Here is a 27,090-nt window from a genome sequence, read left to right as displayed (position 1 = left end):
AAAGGCAAAAAAAAAAAAAGCCTTGTGTGGATCTTTGCCAAATCGGATTGATAGGAGATGGAGCGTTAGTAACTCAGAACAACGGTGCAGCCAGAACAACAGCAGAGAAAACAGCATAGATACCTGATGTCTGAAGCCAACCTAAAGTCTGCCAAACTGATATATTAGCCAAGCCAGCAAACAGCAAGGAGATGAGGAGACATGTCAGCAGACTGGAGACAGCAGGTAGACTGTACGTGGGCTATAAAATACTCAAAATCGTTTGGAAAGGGGAGGAGTAGAAAGAGGCTGGGGGACTTGGCGGAACAGCTGATCTGCCGAGAACCCCGAGGGAAACAGGTGACGTGGAACTCCACTCCACTGTCTGCTGGGGTGACAGCTCACATAACCCATCCCCCTCTTTTCCCTCCATCCCCCCCAGAGAGGAAGCGTGTCAGCTGCTGTGCTTGTCCTTTTAAAAACTTCCCCCACCCCACCCCGCACGTCCTTTGTGTCTAGTCCCACAAATCCTTCCACTGACACTCAACAGCTTCACTGTCCATCTGCCTACAGCCACGTGTGGAGAAACAGTCCATGGAGGAATCTCACTGGAAGCTCTGGCTGCCTTGGTATCCAGCTAGAGAGAGAGTAAACAGCGGACACAAGACACCTTGGGTTTTTTTCCCTCGCTCCTCTTCCCTCCTGCTCGTCAGATCTGCGTCTGAAGGGTCGGGCAGGTCGGGGTGTACGCAGGGGGTGCTGGGTTGGGCTTGATGCCACGTCCCTTCATGTAAGAAATGAACTGGTCCGGGATCTCAGCCAGGACATCTTTGGCCAAGCGGGCCATGCTCAGGACGTGGTTCCCTGTGCGGTCGATGTAATCCCGGAACGGAACAAACTGGGAGAGAAGGAAAGCGTGTCAGACATACGAAGAGTGGAGAGATTTTCAAATGGAGATGGGGGACACTGCTCCTATGCAGACCGTCAGCAACACATCGGATGTGGGGGGCCAGATGGCCTACCTGGTCTTCTTAGGGCTGTCCTATGTTTCCACCAGCCAGCCTGCTTTGCACATGTCCTATGGAAGTGTAGCGGGTTGATGGCTACAGTGTGGTGTGACGTTAGAGCCACGCTGGATGAGTGGATTTGATGGTTTTGGAAAGGAAAGATTATGAGAAGGGGGAGCCAGGAAGCATTAGTTCTAGCACGTACAGATTAGAGAAGCACACCGAGGCCTGGTTTGGAAATGAGGGTCTAGGGGTTTTTTCCTCTCCAAGCCAATACGTAGCTGAAACATGGGGGTTTTTTTGTGGGTTTTTTTTTTTGGTGCTTGATAATTGTTTCACCCTTCTCTAGAGAAATATGGAGAACCCCTTCCCAAGGGGAACATCCAGCGTCAGGGCCAACTGACTGGCCCGAGGGGACCAATGGGACATGGGCTGCAATCACTGTGGCCAGAGAGGCCACATACGGACCCAGTGCCCCAGGCTCAGGGACAGACTGAGCAGACCGAACCCGCACAGGGTTAACTGGGTAGGGACCCAGCCAGAGGAGGGGCAGGCTTCCCAGGCAAGGGGGGCTGGCTGAAATCCTTCCCCAGTCATCTCATATTATCGACGGCCAAGGCAGGCTGTGTGAAGTGCGCCAGCCACGTGTCTGATCTCAAACACTGTCATGGTTCAGAAAACTCCTGCTGCCCTAGGACAGGCCTGCCCTTGGAATGGGAAACCTGAACCTGCCTGAACCCGGGGCCCGCTGGGGAGGCAGGGAAGGCTCCGGGATGGTTTTTGACATGAAGGGGAAGGAAAGCGCTGAGCTAGGAAAGTGTTGCAAATTTTACCTGGACAATGTCTCGCTCAGCGATCTTCCCTCGCGACGAGATTCTGATGTCATCGCCGTCCAGCTCCACCATGGCTGCGATGGGGGAGGGGAGAGCAGAAGGGCGGTCAGTGCAGTGCAGTCAGTGACATGCTGGGAAGGAACCCCAGGGTATTTCAGTAGAGACGAGGCCTAGACTGGGGCTGATGAATATATTTACCAATGATGAACAGTGCTGACTGAGCTAGGGGAATGGGCAGTACAGTGGCAGAGGACATTTAAAAAAGAGTTAGGGTGTTTAAAGCATGAGAGAAAATAATGTTATAATGCCCTTAAACAAGCCAATGGGACACACTCATCGGGGATATTATATCCAGTTCTGGCCACCCCATCTCCAGCAATGATCCAACAGAAAGAGAAGGGGTTCTGAAATGGATGGTGAAACTGATTAGAGGCTGGAAAAGGCTATTGTATGAGGAGAGGCTGAAAAGATGTGGACTGTGTCCTTTAAAGAGGAGATGTATAAAAAGGACATGATTAGGAAAGAAATAATAAATAATAATGATACCAAATAATAAATCATATAGAGAAGGTAAATCAGGAGCTCCCGTTTACCCTTTCTCAAAATACAGAGCAAGGGGATATTCAAATAGCTGGATAGGCAGCATATTTTAAACGGATAAACAGAAATGTTTTTCCAACACAACATCCAATCAACCTATGGAACTCAATGCCACAAGATATCTTTGTGGCCATGAGTTTAGAAGACTTCAAAAAAGGATCATCGCTTCTGGGAGTAATTAGAACATCAGCAGTTACATTAAATAAGATTGAACAAGGCTCTGCTGTACCCTGCAGGGAGTGGGACCTAAATTCTGTGGCAAACCCCCTGGATTCTACCATAGAAATTCTATACATGCTGCAGCAGCTTCAGCTACATTTTAAAAAAGTTATTGAATAAAAGTTTTTATTAAATGAAATATTACAATGAGCAATGCAACCAGCACAGCAGCCTCTGTGTTATTTATTTTGGGGTTGTGGGATAAGCAAATTAGGTGTATGTTTCTGATAAAATGGTCAACAAAGAAACAGCTAATGATGACACTGTCATTGTCATCGTTAAGTTTCTGAGTTAACATGCAACTGAGTTGAAAAGCGGGCAGGTCACACCTCTCAGAGCTATTTTTTCAAAAGTGAAAGAGGAGCAAAACAACTAAATTTCTGCTTAACCAACAACCTGCTCTAACGAACAGGCCATTTAAAAAAAGAAAGCCTCCGACGAAGTGGACATGGATATCAGCTGATGGGCAAACGAAGAACATGACAGACTTTGTACTTGGGAGTCGCAGACGGAAATCAAGTGCGTTGTCGTGGGGGTTGTTTGCAGCTGATATCAGATCAGATCAGATCAGAGGTTAGTGCTGGCATCAATGAGATTGAGGCAGAGGGCAAAAGTGCCAAGAACTGAGATCTATGACATGGACAAATTAAAAGAACCAGATATCAGGAAATAATACAACGAAGCTTAGCAGAAGAATACCACATCTCTGGTGAAAGAAGAACTAGACATGGAAGTGACATGGAACAGTGTAAAAAAATGGGGTTATAAGAACGGCTGAACAAGTGTTGGCTACAAGGCCAAACCGAAGCAAGTGAGGTGGATAACAGATGAAGTGCTGCAGCCAAGAGACAAGCACAGGAAACGGAAATAAAAAGGAGGACAAAAGTCGAAGAGCCGAGTACAACAGACTGGCAGAGAGCTGAAACAAAAAGCAAAGGAATGACCTGAGAACCACACAATGTAAAGGTGTAGAAGAATATGTGACATGGGTTGTAGCATAAGATAAAAGAACTGAGTGGGACCTAGGAGCTGAAGATGTCGGCGGTGAAAGACAAACACAAACAAATAACTGAGGATGAACAAGCAATGAATGAGCAAGAGACGGAATATTTTGAAGAGCTCTACAATGTGTAGATGGTGACAGTAGATGAAATGGTCCTGGAGAAGCTTCCCAGCACAAATGAGGGAGAGCAGATGTCGGAATTCTTAGAAGAAGTAGTAAAGATCTCAGGAGAAAGATGGAATAAGAAAAAGGCACTGGGAAGTGACAGTCCTTGCTTACAGACAGCCCCTCAACCTGAAGCAAATACTCACCAGCAACCACACACCACACAACAAAAACACTAATCCAGGAATCTAACCTTGCAACAAAGCCCGTTGCCAACTGTGTCTACATATCTATTCAGGGGATACCATCATAGGGCCTAATCACATCAGCCACACTATCAGAGGCTCGTTCACTTGCACATCCACCAATGTGATATATGCCATCATGTGCCAGCAATGCCCCTCTGCCATGTACATTGGCCAAACCGGACAGTCTCTACGTAAAAGAATAAATGGACACAAATCAGACATCAGGAATTATAACATTCATAAACCAGTCGGAGAACACTTCAATCTCTCTGGTCACTCGATTACAGACCTAAAAGTGGCAATTCTTCAACAAAAAAACTTCAGAAACAGACTCCAACGAGAGACTGCTGAATTGGAATTAATTTGCAAACTGGATACAATTAACTTAGACTTGAATAAAGACTGGGAGTGGATGGGTCATTACACAAAGTAAAACTATTTCCCCATGTTTATTTCCCTCACCCTCTCCCCCGCTGATCCTCAGAAGTTCTTGTCAACTGCTGGAAATGGCCCACCTTGATTATCACTACAAAAGGTTCCCTCCCCTCCCCCGGCTCTGCTGGTAATAGCTCACCTTACCTGATCACTCTCCTTACAGTGTGTATGGTCACACCCGTTGTTTCATGTTCTCTGTGTATATAAATCTCCCCCCTGTATTTTCCACTGAATGCATCCGATGAAGTGAGCTGTAGCTCATGAAAGCTCATGCTCAGATAAATTTGTTAGTCTCTAAGGTGCCACAAGTCCTCCTTTTCTTTTTACAGATACAGACTAACACGGCTGCTACTCTGAAACCTGTAACCCCAAAGCTGCTGCAAGCAGGAATACAAGGTCAAGGCAATGCACAAGCTGCTCAACAAGATTTACAGAGAAGAGCAAGTGCCGTGTGAATGGGGGAAAGTAATAACAGTACCAACCTATAAACAAGGATATACGAGTAAGTGCAAGAACTACCGAGGAATCGGCTTATTGAGGGTGCTGGAAAAGCATTCACCAAGCTGTTGTAGAGGAGAAGGAAAAGGTACATGGAAGCAGCACTGGCAGAGATATTAGACTGGAATGAAGTACCATAGATCAGCTATTTGTGATATGACAGATACTGGAGAAGTCCATAGAACACAAGTGCACCTGTTACCGTATAGACTTCAAACAGGCTTTTGATAGCATTTGGCAGAAAGTTTTCTGGAAAGTTACGAGAATGTATGGCATCTCCAAAAAACTGATCAAGCTGATAGAAAACATCTACAGCAAGTCAATGAGTGCAGTGAAAGTAGACAAGAAGTTGATGGAATGGTTCAGGATGACCATCGGAGTGAGACAAGGATGCGCACTATCACCCGATTTGTTCAACTTGGTACTGGAAGCAGTAATGACTGTAGCACCAAGAGATGAAACGGAAGGAGTCATATTATGTGGTAGGACAGTGCGTAGCCTTAAATTCACAGACAATATTGACCTCACAGCATTGACCAAGGCAGATTTACAGATTATAACTCACCAGGTAGCCTGGGAAAGCATTCAGATTGAATACCAGCATGGGAAGACAAAAATGGCAGCAATTGGGAGACAAGAGGAAAAGGTAAAGATCAAACTCGGAGACTAAGAACTAGAATAGATGGGAAAATGTGCATACCCTGGAGAACTGGAAGAGGACATCAAAAGAAGAATCAGACTAGCCACTACTGTCTTCAGAAACTTCTGCCAGATCTGGAAGGCTAATGCCATTTCGATAAAACCAAAAATCAGTGTATATGATACAGGTGTCATGCCAACATGGCTGCACAAGTCACAATGTTGGAGGATGAGGAAAATCGATGAACGAAAGACTTTGACTGCAGAGATGAAGTGGCTGAGGGGAATACTGTGAATTCAAGACCGCAGAAAATAAAAAATGAAGAGATAAGAAAAAGGCAAATGAAGAGGGCAAGAAATACCGCTGTTTCCGAAGCTTCAAGAAAGATGACTGCGATGGTCTGGACATGTGTCAAGAATGGACCTGGAAGGATACCATACATGGTGATCGTATCAGAGTGCAAGGAACTAGAAATAGAGGAAAACCAAGGATGCACAGGATAGACATGGTGAAGAATGACATAGAACGGAAAGGGTTAAAGATGAATGAAGCTGATACAAGACAGAAACGGGGGGACAGTCTTTGTTCAGCCAGCCCCATCATCACTGTGGAGCTAACAGCTGGGAACCAAACAAGAAGAGCTATTGTTTCAAGCTGACAGGTTTCAGAATAGCAGCCGTGTTAGTCTGTATTCGCAAAAAGAAAAGGAGTACTTGTGGCACCTTAGAGACTAACCAATTTATGTGATCATAAGCTTTCGTGAGCTACAGCTCACTTCATCGGATGCATCCAATGAAGTGAGCTGTAGCTCACGAAAGCTTATGCTCAAATAAATTGGTTAGTCTCTAAGGTGCCACAAGAACTCCTTTTCTTGTTTCAATCTGCAGACTCAGGAGCTCAGCAGTGGTTTGCACTCACATTTTTTCTTTTGTTAAAAAATTCCTTATTCATTTTTCTAACTAATGGAGCAACAAATAAAAATGCAAGGAACACAACTCTTAAATGAATACAGCAATCGATAGTACTGTCCATAGAACAGAGGAATGCAAACATACTAGTGTACTGCTTAATGCCTTTAGCTATTGTTTTCTTTTCAAATTTCAACACAGGGAAGGGTCAGTGCATAATCACAGGACAAGTGGATAGTAGTCACAAATGTGACTGCAAACATAATGACAGCACGTATGAGACATGTTATATCACAGCTGCATTACTGCAACTATGTGACACCAAATTTGGGTGCATTTGTCTCCATTTTGTTGCTGATATACAGACATTTGTTCCTCATGGCTGTGCTTTCAACCTTTCGGAGTAAATTGGAGGACTGGTGGAATTCTTTTTCTGAGTATATTTTGCTGCTAATTAGATGCATTGTCAAGGTTCCTTCCCCACTCTGAACTCTAGGGTACAGATGTGAGGACCTTCATGAAAACCTCCTAAGCTTATTTTTAGCAGCTTAGCTTAAAACTTCCCCAAGGCACAAACTATTTTACCATTTGCCCTTGGACTTTATCGCTGCCACCACCAAACGTCTAACAAGTATATAATTGGGAAAGAGCCCATTTGGAAACGTCTTTCCCCCCCAAATCCTCCCAAACGTTACACCCCCTTTCCTGGGGAAGGCTTGATAAAAATCCTCACCAATTTGCATAGGTGAACACATACCCAAACCCTTGGATCTTAAGAACAATGAAAAAGCAATCAGGTTCTTAAAAGAAGAATTTTAATAGAAGAAAAAATAAAAAGAATCACCTCTGTAAAATCAGGATGGTAAATACCTTACAGGGTAATTAGATTCAAAACATAGAGAATCCCTCTAGGCAAAACCTTAAGTTACAAAAAGACACAAAAAGCAGGAATATCCATTCCATTCAGCACAGCTTATTTTTTCAGCCATTTAAAGGAATCAGAATCTAACGCATATCTAGCTAGATTATTTACTAAGTTCAAAGACTCCATTCCTGTTCTGTCCCCGGCAAAAGCATCACACAGCCAGACAAAGAGGCTTTGTTTTTCCCTCCCCCCAGCTTTTGAAAGTATCTTGTCTCCTCATTGGTCATTTTGGTCAGGTGCCAGCGAGGTTATCCTACCTTCTTTACCCTTTACAGGTGAGAGGATTTTTCCTCTGGCCAGGAGGGATTTTAAAGGGGTTTACCCTTCCCTTTATATTTATGACACACGTCCTTATGCTTTTTATTGTTCACTGAATGATTGAGTTCATCTGTTAATTTCAGTGTATGAACTTTTGGCAAGGGGAAGAGTTCTGTATTTAGAACTAGGGAAAGACCTTGGCATATAATACTCCTGCATTTTTGTGATTTGGGGTAGTTTAGCTGACGCCTGGCATCATTTCCAGTGTTGTGGCTAGCTCAGCCTGCTTTATATAAAGGCTGTGCTTTCCAGGCAAATCCATTAAACAGATTGTTCTGGAAAAATCATAGAGATAATTAACTGACTATCATTTTGATGTTCTGCCATATTTCCTACCAATCCCTTTAGCTACCTACATAGCTTTTTCCTCTCCTATCAGTCAGTATGGCATACAGTGAAGCCTGGTATATATTGTTTGCAAGACATTCTTTATTATTGACCTTCTTAACAAAATCTTCTAATGGCAACATTAGCTTATTAGTTTATTATTTCTAATGGCCACATTAGTTTATATTTCCACGTATTGCCTAATGGTTGTATAACTGATGGCAGGAATCTATAGAAAGTGGCATGTGATATATTTTGCATAAGAAATTGAAGAAATCCAATTTTTTAGTTGAAATTAAATCTCAAACTTTTTTGCAAAAAGAACAGGAGTACTTGTGGCACCTTAGAGACTAACAAATTTATTTAAGCATAAGCTTTCGTGAGCTACAGCTCACTTCATCTGCATTCCTCCGATGAAGTGAGCTGTAGCTCACGAAAGCTTATGCTCAAATAAATTTGTTAGTCTCTAAGGTGCCACAAGTCCTCCTGTTCTTTTTGCGGATACGGACTAACACGGCTGCTACTCTGAAACTTTATTTGGTTTTCTAGACACACATTTTTACTGTGAAGTTAACCTTCCAACCCACAAAGGGTTTAACATTGAACACAACTCTGGGTTGATGAACATTTTAATTTATTGGACTATATCCCAGGCTGTAAACACATCACTCCAAGATTGAAATGATATCTTTCTGTGAATTAAAATAGAAGTACCCCAGTGTTTGGAGCTCAGTCAGCCTAGCCAGGTTATACAGTAGTTATACAAAGCATATGTTGCAAATGTTCTAATTATTGATCCATGAAATACTAGATTTATGAAAGTTCTGTGTAGTTGGGAAACCATTCTAACTTTGATCGCTCTCTGAGACCACTGAATCTAGATGGTCCTGATATAAATCCTCATGTGTCACAGCATAAGTCAACCTTGAACTGAGAAGGGTTAGGAAACAAACTCCCCTAAGGACAGGTTATTCCATTACTTCTGATGCAGTGCTGGCTACTGTCAGAGACAGGAACCTGAACTAGACAGACTCTGTTCTGATCCATTATGGAGGTGCTATGGTCCTGCGTCGGGTGGTGCGCCCTGACACGAGACTACTCTACATTTTGGGGTATCCTCACTGACGGGAGCAGCTGCTGGCTCCCGGCACTGCCCGTGAGAGCAGTTCCGGTGCAGAGCCAATAGTTGGGAGGGAAGGGGAGCAACAGACCAGTTGCGGCCTGACCCCAGATGAGGAACATCCACACGAACAGGCAAGCTGGGTGGAGATGTCCCATTCCTGCCCACCACCATCTGCTGAACGTGCAGTAGCCAGGCTCAGTACAACCTCACTGTTGCTGCCACTGTCCTTTTTGCCTCTCCCCTAGGCAACAGCAACAATCAGTGCAGACAGCACCCAGTAACTGGTGCTGTATCTTTATCTTATCATTAAGCTGTTGTCTAGTCTGTCATGATGTTGTCGATCTGAGCTGGGGGGCAGCGGGGAGCCTTAGAAGGAAGTTCAGCCCTGCCTGTGTGTGCTGGAGCTGGTACTTGGGATGACCCCATAAATCATTGTGATTCGACAAGCAAGTGCTACCATAGTGGCAGGAGCAGCAAGATGGCAAAAGCACTTTTGCCCGAGAAGAAATGTCCTGGTCGTGCAGACGAGGCCAGGATCTGCGAGCCCGTGACAGACTGAGCGGCTGCTCTCTGTGAATGAGTGGGTTGATGAGAAAGCAGCACAATGCCGAGCAGTGTTTGTGGCTGGGGATGGCAAAGCACTTTACCAGCAGCTTCCCCGTGCAGAACTTCCTAACCTGCTGGTGCAGGAAGATACCAGACTGGATTCTGGACCTGATTACACCTAGAGCTACAAACTTGGAAGCAGATATTGGGGTTTTCTTAAAGGTAGCAGCTGTTAATTCCCACCCCGAAGGTAGGGTGATGAGACAGCAAATGTGAAAAATCGGGACGGGGGTGGGGCGTAATAGGAGCCTGTATGAGAAAAAGACCCCAGAATGGGGACTGTCCCTATAAAATCGGGACGTCTGGTCACCCTACCCGAAGATGACTCCTTTGCAGCTCTTCAAGGGCTAGGGAAGTGGCAAAAACATGGGAGGAATCCCAGATGCAAGCTATTCGCAGGCGTCCCATCGGTGCAATGAGAGAGACAGTTTCCTGAGTGGACCCCTAGCCAGATGACATTTTCAGGTGATGTGGCGGCAAAGGCCATTGGAGGTGGAATTGCCCAAGCAAAGGGAAGCCACACCCAGGGAAACGAGTAGCTGATGTAAAGAGTCACCTCTTACTATGTGTCTGGGGGCATTGATGGCTGGAAAATCACAATGCTGCTGGACCCAGGATCTGAAATAAGTCTGATCCATGGTGAACCTCCAGTGCTGACAGGGAAGAAGATTTGTACTGCGGGAGTTAAACTGGGAACTATTAATCATCAGCCACTGCAGACAACAGGAGAAATCCAACGCCCTCTGAACCAGGGGTCTCTGCATACAACATGGACTTTTCTTGTGTGACCAGTATTTCTAGTACTGTGGGGCTGGGAGTGGATTCTTCCAAGGACAAGAACTCCTGGTGTGTTAACAGAATACACTTGGCCCTGGATATTATTTAGGTTGCCCTCCTGGATGTGGGCAGGAGGAAATCTGGACACGGGAGAGCAACTCCTGATGCCTTTGAGGTTCCTTTAACACAGCTACAGGGGGAGGGAGAGGAACGGCTCCTGGGTGGCTCAGAATAAAGTGATGGTGAAGCCAGGTCATCCTGCAGTAATGCCCCTAAGGATAAAGGACAGGTGCAGTGACCCTGTGGGAGTGTTTGAAGCTACCGAGATCCAGTCAGGATGGCTGTGCAGCTGAACTCTGGTTTGAGCTGGACTAAAGCGGAGTTTGGGTAAGAGCAATTCATGTGACTGACCTGGAGATGCACCTGTGAATTATCAGACGCGGGGGTCAGTGTCCAGTGTAGCTGATGTCTCAAAGCCCCTCACAAGGGCAGAGTTCAAAAGCTGGGAAGCAGCCTGGTCAATAAAAGAGCTCGGGGTTGACTTGACAGACAGCCATAGAAGGTGATGGACAAAAGTGCTAGTGTGTTCTCCAGGACTAAAGGAGTGCTCGGGAGATATGATTGGGTACAACAGTCGATTGCGTAAGCCAGGGAGTGTTCCCGCGAGCCAGCCCCCACCTGGGATTCCCTGGAGCGTCAGGTCGCAGTGAAAGAGAAGCGAAATCACATGCTGGAGGATGGCCTGACAGCAATCTTCATCATCTGGGCAGCTCCAGTTGTAACTGTGATAAAGCCCAATGGAAACTTGTGGCTCTGCACTCACTACAGGGAGATTTAATTCACAGACAGTGCAAGGCAGCAACCCCTTTCCGCACAGCAGACACACTGGACAACATGCCAGGAACAAAATCTGTCAGTCATTTGGACTTGGTATCTGGAGGTTATCGGATGAAAGGGGCACCTAAGAACCAAAAGAAAGCTGCCTGGTGACCCCCTATGGACTGGTTCTGTTCTGCAGACAACCTTTCGGACTCACGCATGCCCCAGGGACGTTGCAGGGGGCAGTCAGGGGTCTGAAAACAGCCTCACATACTTAGATGATTTGACGTGCTCTCACACAACGCGGGAGGAACACCTGGTAGGACTCTAGAGCTTGTTATGGAGGCAGGGTTTAAACCTGCAGGAAATGAAGGTCAGTTTTGAGGGGTGGCATCACCTTCCTAGGACGTACAGTCAGTGAGGCCGGGCTGGGGCCCCTCCCGCAGGAACGGAACGTGATAAAGGTTCCCACAGACCTGGAGGAGGCCCAGCGGTGTGTTGGCCTCTGCACTGCTAAAGGAGCTTTGTAAGGAATGTAGCAGATCAGGCAGCACCCCACTGCCAGGTAACCAAGAGTAACTTTGTCTGGACAGAGTGACACCCAAAAACGCTTGGACTCCGGAGGAAGGACTCCGAACTCTGCTGGGCTTGAATTCCTGGGTCCATCCCATCTGGTCGCGATACCCCAAGATGCCTCAAAGGCTGCTGCCGGGTTTGCGCTTGAACAAATTGATGAGCTCGGTAGGTGCAACCCCAGTGGCTTTTTGAGGTGATAAATTAAATGAGAGAGTAACCAACTGTTCGGCTGCCCAACAGGAGCATTTGGCTATTGTGGCGGCCCCCTAGGCCCATCATCCCTGTCTGCTAGGTCCAGGATTCACAGTGTACACACACCCCAGTGCCCTGCAGTGGCTCCTTACAAAGCCCTGCCCAGGGGGACGCCCATGGAGAAGGATTTACAAACTGTTCAGAGATACGTTCACCATGAACCTGGAAAGCAAAATGTGGCTGCAGATACCTCCAGGCAGGCGAGGGCAGTGAGAACAGGCTCAGTCTGGCCTTGCGAGGACATCTGGCAAGAGCAGCATAAAGACCCTTAGGTACATTTGCTGTGCCAGCAGACCCATGCAGGAGACCCAGACTGGGAAGAGTCAATGCAGCTCAGGAGTGACTGGCTGGCGAATGAAGGCAACAGGACCATCTTGCCAGCAAGCTGACAGAGAACAGTACTGGAGTGTCTTCAAGCTAATGAAGCAGCAGGCCACCTCGGGTACGGAAAGACACTGAGCCAGGGATCCGATAGATTTCGTTGGCTGAGTATGGCTGCTGATGTTAAGGACCAGATACCTTCCTGTCTTACCTGTCAAGCAAGAAGAGGCAGAACTCCCTTATAGGAAATGCTCCAAGCTAGTATGCCCTTGGGAGCGCAGACAAATTGACTTGAAAGGCTCTCTGCGAGAAACCCCAGCTGGAAATCGGGATTTGCTGGCAACATATGACACTTTTCACAGTATGGGGTGGTGCAATCAGTGGAGGATGAAAGGACTCTGACAGTTATGGCTGCATTGATGAAACACCTAATGTTGCATTTCAGCCCACCAAGCTGCGTCTGCAGTGATCAAGGGAAGGACTCTGAATCACGGCCGTTACATGGGGTTTGCTGACAACTCCACCTAACCAAGGTGAGGCCCAGTGCCACGCACCCGATGAGTAATGGGGGAGTGGAGAAAGTGAACTGCACCATTGGCTATACGCTTAGAGTCTTAGTCAGTGGAGACCAGCGAGAATAGGGTACAAAGTCACCGTTTGTCATCTTTGCATAGAACACCAGCTAGCACTCAACTACCCATGGCTCTCCTTACGAGATTATTGCTGGACTCCTCAAAATCCAGGCTTCCCTGTGATGTGATGTTCAGGCAGCAAGAACCGACAAGACCCTACCTGCCTGAGGACAGCAACCCAAAAGGTGGAGGAACAGATGAGCCAGAAGGCAGAAGATGTCAGGAAAAAGGAGCATTACGTGCCATCCAGGAAGGAGAGAAAGTGTGACTATGCAGCTGGAAAAAGCGGCCTGGAAAAAATCCCTAACTTACTCCTTTTTGGAGGGGACCTTTCATGGTAGGTAAAAACTAAACAACTTATCCTTGCTGATACAAAAAGCAAGAGCTCACTCCTTTTAGTGCATGGAGAACTGGTGCATGGATTCACTGAAAGAAAGGGGAAAGCAAACACTGAGGACGTTCCACCACCATCTCAGATTTGGAGGTACCCCAGCAGGTACCTGTGGCTGGTAACGGGAGACTGGTTGTGGAGGAGGAATTGCCAGGTGCCCTTGGAACCTCAACATACTACAGTCTCCAACAGACAGTCTGTCCACAATGGATAGGCCTGACCTAGAGGACATGAACCCTGCACTTGCTGATATTCTAGATCCAGCCATGGGTGACGTCTCCATGACTGAATATAGGACTGGAGCAAAGCAGACGACCTGCATTCCTAGGAGATACTTTTTTAAGTTCTTTAACTAAAGGGAAACATTGGAATGATCACTGCAGACAGCACCTCCATCAAGAGATGGTGGTGTATCTTTAGCTTCGTGTTAAGTTGTTGTTATGTACATTATTGTGTTGATCTGACCTGGGGGTTCAGCAGGAAGCTCAGACCTGCCTGTATGGAATGGAGTTGATACTTGTAATGTCCCAATAAATCCCCATGATTCTATAAGTGAGTGTTATACAATCCTGCTAGCAGCTGGTGACCCAGCAGAGGAGGAAAAGTAACTGCTGTCACCATCCCCAACCGCTTCTGACCTGGAGGAGGATCAGCTGGGAGACTCGATCCTGCCCACCCCCTTCAGCTACTTAAGGTGAGCCAGCCCCCGCATGCTACCAGCTGGGTAAGCGTGCAAGTGAGCAGTTGGGAATTTGTGTGTGTGTGTGTGTGTGTGTAGGGGACAAACAGGCAGGCTATTTGGTTTCTTGGGTAGGCAAAAGGCGGGGGGAGGACTGAAGGGAAATAATTTAACATTTTTAAATGAACAAGTGCTGAATTCTAACTGCCTCTGTGACTTGTTCCCTGACCACACGCTGGCCTTTCAGGTCCTGTGGGGAAACATTCCAGCTAATGTGTTTGGGGAAAGCGATGTCACTGGACAATGTGATCGCTACTCCCTGGTTGGGTCCCTGCCGTGCACTGGGATTAGCCTTGGTCTTAAAACTCTCTCTGGTAGCAAGCCAGGGGTACCACAATGCAAACCAGCACCATAGGCACTAAGGCGCTATGGGCCCTAGCCCAGGGCAAGTCCAGTGTGCTCCCTGCCATCTGCCTTCAATGCTGCACTCCTCCCAGAGCCTCACACACCCTGCCTTTCCCCCCAGCCCTCTCCCAGCCGCCAGGGAATCAGCCCCTCCTGGCCCCCACCACTTCTAGTCTGGGAAACAGACCAGCCCCAGCATTACCACACTGCCCCCTGCTGGCCTATCCCTGCTCAGCTGAGCCCTCACAATTGCCCGTGTTAAAATGCAGAGGAGAGGGCCAATGGCTGCAAGACCCCTACACGCTGCCCCCTCATTCCCTCTCTCTCCTCACCATAAACATGCCTGAGCCAACCAGAACTCCTCCAGCACAACCAGGGCTGACAAGAATTATTATTAAGCTCACCTAGGAATCCTGGTGTTTGAACAGTAAAGAAACAATCAGTAACAAAAGGCACAACTTGGTTATTCAGCCTAAAGGAGCAAAGGGAGGTGCAAGCCCAATGTCAACAAACCCCCCTTTTCAGGTTGCTTTTCAATGTGCCGAGCAAGGGGCAGACTGCTCCCCAGCCTGCTGGCTCCCACTGCGGGGAGGTTTTCCTGACATCTTGCCTTAGCAGACCGTTGCTCAGTCCTTTCAGACCCACTGCACATGCATCGGTGCTAGGACCGGGGAGGCAGACAGTCATAGCCCCCCATCTTTATAACACGGGCCCAGTTTGGGGGGGCAGGGGGCAGCATTGGCAGGCACAGAGTGGCGCCAGCAGGGGGCTGTGCTTTGCGGCGGGGACGCTGATCGTTATCACACCTACGAAGGGTTCAGCACCCTCGTGCAAGCCCCACAGGCCAGCCTGGCATGATGTAGCACTGGGACACCCCATGCTCAGCTCCTGGGGTGGCGTCCTAGCCAAAGCAGGGGGGATTCCTTGAGTGCACGTAAGGGAATGTTGTCAAGTGCAGAACTTGTCCAGCCGGGGCGGCCCATTCCCTGCAGCATTCTGAGCCTGGGCAGTCGGCTTGGCTTTTTGCTTTTCACCCTCCTCCTGCTCTCCTCCCCTGGGCAGCTAGTGTACACAGACAGATGCTGCTCTCTAGACCTAGTGACTCCCTCTAGTGAGCCTCATTTAGCTCTTATCTAATTGTTGCAAGGGGTTGCTGTGTTAACACAGAGTGCCTAAGCACCAGCTGCCGCCTGATGGGGGACTCCCTGCAGGGTTAGCCTTTGGCCATCTGTTCACCTCTCCAGTTCTTTGCTAGCCCCTTTGCAAGGCCCTGGTGCATCTGCTCCAAAATAGGGAATTCTTCCTTCACCCCGGGGGAGGGGGCCTGCAGGCTGCGCACACAGAGCGGAGGGAGATCGCTAAATGAGGATTTTGTATCAAGAAAGACAGAGAGAGGGAGGAGGCTCCTGGCCTGACAAACTCTCAGATATTTTATACTGGGAACCTTGAAGCTACAAGCTGATGGGTTTGAAAGAAAACCCCTCTGACAAATGGGGTAGGGCACCTGGAGTCAGCCCAGCGACCCTGCAATCGACGGGCTGCACAAACCGCACCAGCTGAGGCTCTGGCCTAGCTTATCCTCAGGTTGTGAGGTCGATCTGCGTGCACGCCCAGTATTACCATGGCATCACAGTCAGTCGCTAACGAATTCAGTATCACCACACCTTTGGGAGGTAGGAAAGCTCTGTCCCCGGGGACTGAGGCACTCGCAGAGGAGGTGCTAGGTCTACAAAGGGACTTTGGTGCCTAACTGCCCCTTTAGGTACTTTCCAACATGTAGATGTCAAGGCCTTGCCCCTGCTCTGCCTCTTTCCCTCGAGGCCCCGCCCCTGCTGCACCGCTTCCTCCCAGATTGAAAAACAACAGACGTCCGGGCTTTTCCAGTGGTACCCGGACACACAAGCTGAAACCTGGCCTGTCTGGGTGAACACCGGCCGGGTGGCAACCCTAGACATCACTGAGCTCCTCAAACCCCTGCTCCCCTGGCCACACCTTCATTTCTGCTGGTACACCTCGTAGGGGCCTATGTTCCTGCCAGGCAGCAGGCACAAAGTCCTGACCCCACTGAGCTGCTTGGCGCCACGCTCACACCTAAGTCCCGGCAGGATGCTCAAATTAAGCGTCGTCCCACCCATCTTGCCCACGGGCCGGTCCAATAGGTGTGCTCAGAGCATGCCTACCGATTCCCCTGTCCCAAAAGACAACAGGGAGCAGGCAGGTTCAGAAGAGAGAAAGAGTGTGTATGGCCCATGGCCCATGGCTAAAGTGCTGTCCTGGAGCGAGGGAGACCTGCTTTCACACACCCCTGACTGATTGGAACAGGGCCTTGAGCCCAGGAATGCCCTACCCACTGGGCTACACAGTCTGTCTCTTGCTCCATGAATATTGCATTACTGGCCCAGTGGAACGGCTCCAGCAGGTGAGATGGAGCGAGATACACCCAGAAAACCCCTAATCATGTGGTCAGGGGCCCCCTGGGAGGGAGGAGACCTGAGATCAAAGCTGTGCTCCACAGCAGGGCTTTGAGGGCAGGTCTCCCGTGTGCCAGGTGGGCACCCTGGGCTATTGGCAGGAGCAGGAGCTGACCTGGCATCTAACTGCAGGAGCGGGTTCCAGGCTGGGAATCCTGAGCGGAGATGGCTCTCACTACCTAAGAGGGGCAGGGCTTGGGCTGGCCCCTCTCCTGAGCATCTCCTACAAGCTGGTGTAGGTGGCTCCTTGCTCAGAGTCTGTCCTCTGTGAATGCCCTTCTGAGCTGCCGAATACCCCTACAATGCATTGGGGAGCCTGGGCGCCTGGCTCGGGGTCAGGGGGGTTGCGGGGTAGCTGGGTGCCAAGAAGCTAGGCTCTCCCTTGGGGATCTGGCCGGAAGTGACTTGCCCCTGGGTGCCTGTGGCCAGGCTGAGACCCGATGCACACGGCCATCCTGCCACACCTGGATGAGCACCCGCTGGTTTAAGCAAAGGCAGAGAGAGGAGGGTAGGGGCCTTACCGTCAAATTCGGCCTGCCCAACTCCCACGATGATGATGGACATTGGCAGCTTGGCGGCCTGTGGCAGAGGAACAAAAGCAGGGGGGAGGCGGGAAGGGGCAGAGGTTGCGGGACAAGGGAATTGGAAGACAGGGAGGAAGGAAAGAAAAAACAAGAGTTTATGGCACAAAGCGAAAACCACTGTCAGCCCCAATGGCCTGGGTGACTCTGAGCTCTGAGCCCTTCTTGAGCTGTGTCCCGTCTCGGCCCAAGCAGCTCTCCACCCTGCCCCACAGAGGCCTGGGGATACCCCAGTATGAGTTCTTTCCATGCAAACATGAGTTTCCTCAGGGTCTGTCCACGTCTCCACACACGCAGCCCCAGTGTGTTAGGGAGGCCTCTGGACGTCACGCACATAGCTACAGCCAGCAGTGCTAATGCCATCGATTCAGCCAGGGGAAACCAGGCTGCCAGGGCGTGGGCATGCTGTGCCGTCACTGGATAGCGCAGGGCCTTGAAGGGGCTTTTCAGATTAATAAGTAACCAGCCCCCAGCTGCCAGGGTCCCGCTTGCTTGTGTTTGCCCTGGGAAACGAATAGCCACTGACAGGTGGCTGCAAGTATCACACGGCTGCCCCAATGAAGGCTGGAGGCAGGCTGACTAATTCCAGACACTTTTATGGCTAGAGGCCAGATGCTGAGCTGTGAAGAGGCAAAACTCCCCTGGAGTTAACAGCGATGCTGATTTACCCTGCGTGAATGAGAGGAGAATTGGGATCAGTGGGGTTACTACTGATTTACACCTGCATGAATGAGAGGACAAATTGTGCTCAGTGGGGTTAATCCTGTTTTACACCAGTGCTCCTGCTTTATCCAGTGTGAATGAGAGGGGAATTGGGATCAATGGGGTTACTCCTGATTTACACTGTCACTCCTGATTTACACCTGCGTGAATGAGAGGGGAGTCAGGATCAGAGGGGTTACTCCTGGTTTGCAATGATGTGACTGAGGAGACTCAGGAACAGTGGAGTTGCAGCTCCTGATTCACACTGATTTGAAGGAAAACAGACGCAGGCGTGCTCTCCGTCTCCTCTTCACCCTCACTCAACAGTCTCACTAGGTGTCACTGTGGCTCCACGGCTTGCCTGTGGGCCAGGAACGCACCGATTCCATTTGCGCACAGGGACTGGACGCTGAGCCCTGGTCTCCACTACAGAGCTCCCTGTCAGCATCTACACCACAGTGTCACTTGCCCGCTATGCCGACGTACTAACCCCAGCTCCGTGAGAGCGCGTGGGGCGGTGTCGGGAGGGCGCTGCAGTCAGTGTAGACGCGGACAGGGCAATCGGTGAGGACACACACCGCCGACACAAGGAGCGTAGGGCAGACATACAAAAGCAATTTAATTACTACAGTGGCTGCACCTCGACATAACTTAGGTTGACTTTGTAGCGTAGACTTGCCCTGAGGCGCTCACGTGCTGAGACTAGGCTCAAGTGGTGCTGTGCTGATACAGTGCTCTAACTTGGCTTGCCCATGGTTGAGATTTGCACTGCCCTGGCCATTATCTTTTTTAATTCGAGGCCAGTTGCCATGAAAAGCAATTTCCTAACACTTCAACCTTGCAGGGCAGTTAAAGAGCCTTGAATTTATTTCAGGCAACCTCAATGCAGCGTCGTAACAAAACTGTCTCATCCCACCAGGTCCTGTCCCGTCTGCATGATACACTCCTTGTCCTTGGCCAAAATTTCCCTTCCTCCCTACTGTGGTGCAGTGTGTCAGTTGGTGCTCATCCTCCACCCCAGAGAAAGCTGCATTTCAGGGGTGCTGCGTGTATATAGCTTGGTAGGTGCTCTGATATCATGTGGGATGAAAGATATTACATGCATGTAACACTCAAGGCTAAATCCACATGCGTTTACCAACAGTGGAACTGAATTTGGTCACATTGTTATACAGGGCTTCTAAGCTCAGAATTGGGAAATCCAGGCCCAGATTCTCAGCTCCAGTGGAGCTATGCTGATTTACACCCACTGAGGAGCTAGTCCTCCCCCTCTCTCCATGCCGGGGTTAACTCATTTCCTTCCACAATAATGAGCAAGTTTAGTAACGGGCAATCCATTTTATTTACAAGAATTTGCCCATCACGATTAGCTCTGAAAGTGACTGCAGCTACCGCAGGGCAAGGCAACACAGATAGCGTCTCCTCTTCTGTTTTCCCTTTATTAGGTCAAGCTCCTTTCATTTGCATATTAACAAGCTTTCTCCTGCTCACTCCCTGAATCCAGGAGAGCTGCACTGTCTCCTTGCTAATGAGTTGCCTGTCATGTAATTGGTTATGACAGCAGAAAATCGTATTGACACCGTGTGATTTCCATGCTGTCTCTCCAATTCCTTCAGGACCTCCATTTCTTAGCTACCTCACTCGCTGCTTTATCATCCAATTATCCCCTCCTTTTTCTTCCCTTCCAGCAATCACGGATTGTGTTTGCTATTAAACACAGGAGCTTTAATAATCAGAGCTCTTTGTCTGAGCTGATTTCTGGTCACACACCAGGACGTGGGATTTTATAAGAGCTAACAGCAATTCGTAACATTAAGCTCCCCGAGGATCTCAAAGCGCATTATAAAGCTGGGTCAACAAGACCGTAAGTAAGGGAGGCTGGTCAGGAAGTGAAGTTGGCATGGGGTGAGAAGCAAAGTACTGTCACAGATCAGAATCTGGCCAAGAGATAGAAAACTTTTTTTCTTCCCAGGACTAAGAATGGAACCCAGGAGTCCTAGCTCCCCAGCTTCATTGGTCCATACTCCCCTCTGAATCAGGGAACAGACATGAATAGCCCTGACCCTCATTCCCTCTGAGCCATTAGCATGCAGGCCCAGAGGCCCCTTGATTTCTGTGGGAATTAGGAACCTAAATTGCTTTGAGGAGCTGGGCCTCCATCCCTTCCAGAGCTGGGACTAGACCCCAGGAACCCCGATCTGAACTCTAAATATAAGCCACTCAGGCTCCCTACAGCAGCTTCACAAATCAGGTAACTTCCCCACTAGCCAATCAGCATGTCAGATTGCCTCGCTAGCTCACGCTGCCATTCCAAGCATGTGTAAGAATGCCAGAGATGGCGATGTGGGAGACGGAAGGTCAAATGCTAAACCTCATTTGCACACGGCACATAATCACCATGCAGCTAGGCATTTAACATGAGTGAGTGTCTCTCCCTAGTAACGGGCCTAGTAACTGGGAGAGCTGGAAGAAGGGCATTCATATTAAGGTTACCATACATCCATATTTTCCCAGACATGTCCGGCTTTTTGGTTCTTAAATCGCTGTCTGGGAGGAATTTTTAAATATCTAAAAACGTCCGGGATTTTGCCACTATTATTTTTCCCCAAAGAAGAGTTGATCATTCAAGAAAGAGAGCGAATGTTGATCATTCGAGAAAGAAAGTGAATGTTGATCACTCAAGAGGGTGCCTGCTTTTTCCCCCAGCTCCCAGCGCTTGTGCTGTGAAACAGCTGTTTCGCGTGGCTGAGAGAGGAAGGAGGGAGGAGGGGGAACTCGGCACGCTCAGGGGAGGAGGCGGGGCCGGGGGGGGAGTTGGGGAAGGGGTCCAATGGGGCAGGGAGGGGGTGGAGTTGGGGAGGGGACTTTGGGGAAGGGGTTGGAATGGGGGCAGGGAAAGGGTGGAGTTGGGGCAGGGCCGGGGGGGAGGCAAACACATCCCCCCCCCCCATGGAGTGTCCTCTTTTTTGAATGTTCAAATATGGTAACCCTAGTTAATATTGGCAGAGCCTGGTGGGGCTCAGGGCTGGAATAGCAGAGGGGGCTGCATGGCAGGATGGAGGTCCACTGGCAGCACTGCAAACGGGGAGCCCAAGATCTATAGCAAGGGTGCGGGCTGTGTATGAGGCTCAAGCACCATGGGCAGAACTCACTGTGGCAGCATCTGCCTGCAATTCCCACGTCTCTGGGACTCTCGGGTTCTGCTTTTCACAAGCACTCAAATGCAAATCAACAGCAGACAGAAATGTAGCTCAGCTCCTGGCTTCTAGTGAATCTAATCATGGAGCGTGGCTGGCCTGACATTGTCTCTGACTCTGACAGCTCAACTCGAGGCTCAGAGAGGCAATCTAACGTGATCCATTAGCCAGCGGTGAGGTGGGATCGCATTAGTGGGTATGGGAGAGCCACTGACTGCTAACCCACAGTTAATCAAGTGATGATTATATATTGCAGTAATCTGTGCGTGGGCAAAAGCCTCTCAGAGTGAATTATTTTAGGCAAAGGTGTTGTGTTATCTTCTGCCTATTATCTGGCTCCAATAATTCAGATGAATTCTAGACATGAAAAAAACATTTGTTCAATGTCATCATCAAACTCCACCCTCCTAATCAGAAAAGTCTGGCCCAGAACAGCTACTTGACTTCATGGTCAGCTAATCCTGAACTGTTCGGGAGTTTTGAATGCTACAGCTACTAATCCCCAGCACTTTTTATCAGTGGATCTCAAAGTGCTTGGCACAGGCTGTCAATATCATTATCCCCATTTTACAGCTGGGGCAATTGAGATCCAGGGCGGCAATGTGATTTACCAGCAAGCCAGAGGCAGAGCTGAGAATAGAACCAGGTCACTCGAGTCCCAGTCCAGCTCTAGCCACTCAGCCACACTGTCTCCCTTTCCTGACAGTGGGGCCCTTCCAAAAGCTCTGGTGCGCAGCTTTAAGCTGCTCGTCCAAAACACAGTCAGGCCAGATGATAAGACTTGCAAACAGGAACACCTCTGACTCGTAATACAAACAGGAGCCTGACACTCGGCTCACTTACAGTGGCGTGAAACTGGGGTAACTCCACCAGAGCCACTCCTGATTTACACGTATGTGAGGGAGAACATTGGACCTTTGATAGTACATCAGCCCACTGGCCCAACCAGACCAGCACCGGGGGACTGAGCTGATCCCCACCAGACCCAGGATCAGAAGGCACAGAGGTGGTGTACAGCCCTTCCACCGAGCATCCTGTGCAGCCTGCAGCTCCGTCAGACCCAAGGACTGGGCCCAGCATCTGCAGGTAGTGCAGGACCAGCTCATCCTCCGCTCAGTGGAGTGCACCGAGGTGAATACGCAATCCTGGGTCCCCTACTCTGCCCTGCACAAATCCAGGTGCCCATGTGACTCCAGCTGCCAGCCATCGGCACCTCCCTGGCCCCAAGGGACTGGGCTGTGGCTGTCTTCACAGATGCCCTCTCACTTTCCTGGGGCAGTTCTGTTCTGCTGAGAAGCTCTGGGGCTGGATTCTGGGGCAAGACATTGGCACAGTGGGGGCCATCAGTTCTGGAATTCGTTGCCTGGCATGGCCTGCCAGGGCCCGAGATTGGCAATTACTAAAACACAGCCCAAGCTGCATTGTTGACTCTGGCTCCTTCTGAAATAGGGATTAGAGCCTGAAGCAGGGAGACCAACTTAGTTTTGTCAATGAGAAAGAGGGGGTGGAAGAAGGAGTGGGTTTGATTTATGCCAGTTGTTGCTAGCAACTGGCTTAGAAGTTGTTGGAGACAATCTAAGTAGCCCCGTGGCTGCGTCTGAGCAGGGTTCATTAATGGCTGAGCCTACTAAGCCATTAGCAGAGCGTTTCTGTAATAAGAGAGCCGGGATGGGAGCCGTAGCTCATCGTCAGAGCCGCAATCCAGGTTACGGCTGTGTGGCAGTTTGTTTCACGTTTGATTATTCGCCTTGCCAGCTTGCATGGTGCAGTAATATCCCTGCTGGAGTGAGTGCACTGGCTACTGTGACTGCATCAAGGCATGCGGGATCGCTTCCCACCGGGCTCCAGCTCAGCTGCTAGCTTGATATATCCCATGCCAGACCCAACTCAGTAACGGGGGCACCCATCTACACCCGCTGCTCCCTGACGATATATTGCCCTGGCTTTTATTATTAGTCTCGTAGAAGCTGTTTTGTTGGTCAAAAGGCTGCATTTGAATTTCAGCTGACCGTGTCATTCCTCCTTGGTCTCATGGGAACTCATGAGAACACATCTCCACTGGACCCAGCCCATGGGCTTGACCTTTTGGCCATACGGAATGAGTCTAGAGTTCCCCCCAATTTGATTCTGTGTCAGTCCCCAATTTTGCACCATCAAAGTCAACGGGAGCTTTGCCAAAGACCTCAGTGACTGTAGGATCAGGCCCTAAAGACCTTAGCCTTTTCCCTGGCATTAAAGGACCTTCGGAGGCACCTCACTCGTCTCTTGATGCAGCTTGCCTTTGGGCCAAGAGATTCTCTAAGCTGTACGTACTAGGCTGGCTTACTCTGTCCATTCATATCTGTCCATCTCTGCAGCTGTATGTTTAGTGAAGCACGGCCCAGACCCTGGACTGTTTTAGAGCTGCTCCTGGGGTGGGGAAGGAACCTTCAGGTCTCTGTGAACTTGGAGCAGGCTGGGGACCAGGCCAGTTCCCAGTATGAATTAGATCAGTTTCAGATCTGCTCTAATCCATGTCAGCTGCTTATGGCCCCACAGCAGCTGTTCAGCCAGCTGGGCATCTCTGAGTATGGGAAATTCTTTTCCCTAGCTGTGCAGCCCATGGCGGAGCTGGGAAGGGGTGGCAGAGCATCCAGAAAGGTGGCTTTGTGTCACTTAAAGATGCCCCAGGGACGTGCTCAGGGGCAGGAACTGGCTGTGTGAACATAAGAAGTATAAGAACATAAGAATGGCCATATTGGGTCAGACCAAAGGTCCATCTAGCCCAGTTTCCTGTCTGCCAACAGTGGCCAAAGCCAGGTGCCCCAGAGGCAATGAACAGAACAGGTAAATATCAAGTGATCCATCCCCTGTTGCCCATTCCCAGCTTCTGGCAAACAGAGGCTAGAGACACCATCCCTGCCCATCCTGGCTAATAGCCATTGATGGACGGATCCTCCATGAACTTGTCTAGTTCTTTTTTGAACCCTTTTATAGACTTGGCCTTCACAACATCCATCAAAGAATTTCTTTGAGGCCTGGCAGCCCCCCTGCAACAAATCTAAAAAAGTCATGTCACCAGCATCTACCCGAAAGCGAAGGGCAATGGGGCAGCAACTCCAAGCCATCCTCCCCTGTTACTGAGCTCCCAACCGGTGTTTTAATCAGCTGTGCTCAATCCCTCTCCCAGCCCATGTCCAGAACAATCGTGCCCTGTTTTTGTCTTCCTTTCAGCCAGGCTTCGATCACAAGCGGATGTCTGGACATACCCATTACGTGAAGGGTGCAGTGGAGGGGCAGGGGTTAGTGAGTTCCATACGAGATGCCTATGAAGGATGTCAGCTGGAGAAGGCTGCCACGAAATAAGCAATGAGGCTCTCTCTACATCTGCTAACGAAATGCATTGACTCAAGCTAGTACAGGCTGATGGGATTCTGTGCTGAGTGTTGGATGAGGTGCTGCGATCAACTATACCACATAATCAATGGCTCGTAACAGCAGAGGAGAAGTTCATGCAACAGCAGCCACTCTAGTATTCATGCAGGAAACAGTTTAATTGGGAGCAGGAATTAGACTGATGACGGTTGAGCTTACAAGCAGTAAGCTTGTGTGCAGTTCATGGCTACAGCAGAGAGCAGAGTCACAGCAGGGCTGGATTTTAAAAAGCAGTGAAATAATTTTGATCATTAATCATAAGAATGGGGTAACTGAATTTCATGCTTCAGGGCTCACCTGACATTCTGTAGGGGTCAGGAAGGAACTCCACCCCTATGTGTACAAGCATTGCACAATAGGCAGGTGACTAGCAGCAGGAGAGTTTGCCTTTCTCAGTACTAGAGGCAGAATACTAGGCTTAAGGGTTCAGTGGTCTGATCTGATCTGGCAAGTTCCATGGTCCTCTGATGGAGGCCAGCCTCCTTGAGTCAATCCTGTCTGGCAAGTCCTAGGAGTCTGTGATGGCTAGTTACCTTCTCTGCCCTGAGCCTCGCTGGCCTGCTGAAGTGCAAAATGACTAGCATCCCAGTCAGCTGCAGGCTTGCTAAGAGGCTGCCCTCAAGGTCCCCGAGCGCCCACAGGGCTCAGCAGAGCAAATCGCTCGCTGCTCTTTGTGCTCGCTTTGCCTTCTTCCTCCCGAGGAATTCTCACCACCATTAGTTCTCCTCTGGTTCCCAGCCAGGGCCAGCCCCAGAGCTTGGCCACCAGGTGGGCAGAAGGCCCCTGGTTCTTGCTCCCCTCCCAGGTCACTATCCAGACCCACACACACCAAAGCGAGGGGTCAGAGAAAAGAAAGGGTGTCTGCCCAGCCCTGAGCCTGCTGGGCACCTGGCACTTACCCTGTGCTGCCCTACTTTGCTTTCTTGTTTTTAAGTGAATTTCCTGCTGGGAATGGTGCTGGACTGATAACAGCTCCCGGCACAGCTGCTAGCTAGGGGCTGAAGGATGCTCATGGGGTTAAGACCCAGGGAGCCAGGAGATCTGGGGGTCTATTCCTGATGCTCTGAGATTTTGGGTGAGCCACTTCCTCTATGCTTCAGTTTCCCCAGCTGCATAATGGGGGCTGGTAATAATAATGACCTCCCACAGGGGAGCAGCGAGAGGGGTAAGGCCCTGATCCTCATTGACACTAAGCCCCAGAGAGCGGTGTCCTTTATAATGTGTTTTGGCTGGAGGGCACATGGGAAGGGCAAATGATTATTACACAAATAACCCTTGAATCTCTTCATTCTCTTCTCACCACCAAGGGATGCGTAGCCATCCAACACACATTTCCCCTCACCTCTCTAGTGAGCTGGGAAGAGAGGGAAACTAAAGCAAACACAGATCCCTAATTCTAGAGTGCAGCAGGACCTGCCCCCATCATAGAATATCAGGGTTGGAAGGGACCTCAGGAGGTCATCTAGTCCAATCCCCTGCTCAAAGCAGGACCAATCCCCAATTTTTGCCCCAGATCCCTAAATGGCCCCCTCAAGGATTGAACTCACAACCCTGGGTTTAGCAGGCCAATGCTCAAACCACTGAGCTATCCCTCCCCCCATGGAGAGACCGGCTCTGGCCAGAGGTCTGTGTGAACAGGACAACGACAAGCATTTTGGAAAAGGCCTTTGGGTGGAATAAGCTCTCCAGTCTTCATGGGTGGAGGCCACCTGTACATGAAATAACGCCTTTAATCAGGAATTGCTGATTCCCCTCTGGCTCACACTGGTGTAAATCAGGTGTAACTTCCCTGGGCCTGATTCTCTCCTCACTCACCTGTTCCAGAGGAGTCAGTGAGCTCAGATGCCGATTTCAGTGACAGAGCCCCGTGCTGGGCCAGCCTCTCTGCTGAGCATCAGCTGATGAGATGGGCACAGGAGCTGGCGTCTGCCTGAGTGCTGCTCAGCTCAGTCTTGGGCTCATTTTCATTTCTGAATCCTGCTCCCATCCCTTTCCGTCCCTGGAGTAACTGCACTTCTTGGCTGCCTCGCACCCTCCCCTGCCTTGCAGCACTAGGTTCATTGTTCTGCAGGTCTCTGCCCCAGGTTAGCAGCCTTGGG

General features: G+C 49.5%; 1 protein-coding gene across 1 annotated transcript in view; it reads right to left on the bottom strand.

Moving 5' to 3' along the window:
* Nucleotides 1–485: 485 nt before the first annotated feature.
* Nucleotides 486–27,090, bottom strand: part of CPNE5 (copine 5) — a 200,023-nt gene continuing 173,418 nt past the window's right edge. Inside the window, exons 19-21 of the mRNA XM_074936000.1 lie at nt 17,619–17,676; nt 1,820–1,893; nt 486–877 (exon numbers count right to left, since the gene is read on the bottom strand). Of these exons, the coding sequence (XP_074792101.1) occupies nt 689–877; nt 1,820–1,893; nt 17,619–17,676 (321 nt within the window). The 3' untranslated portion in view covers nt 486–688. The remainder of the gene's footprint in view (nt 878–1,819; nt 1,894–17,618; nt 17,677–27,090) is intronic.

Source organism: Natator depressus, chromosome 21, assembly GCF_965152275.1.
Source record: "Natator depressus isolate rNatDep1 chromosome 21, rNatDep2.hap1, whole genome shotgun sequence".
NCBI classification, from domain to species: domain Eukaryota; kingdom Metazoa; phylum Chordata; order Testudines; family Cheloniidae; genus Natator; species Natator depressus.
The sequence above is the reverse complement of the archived record's forward strand: the minus strand, read 5'-3'. Positions and strand labels throughout refer to the sequence as shown.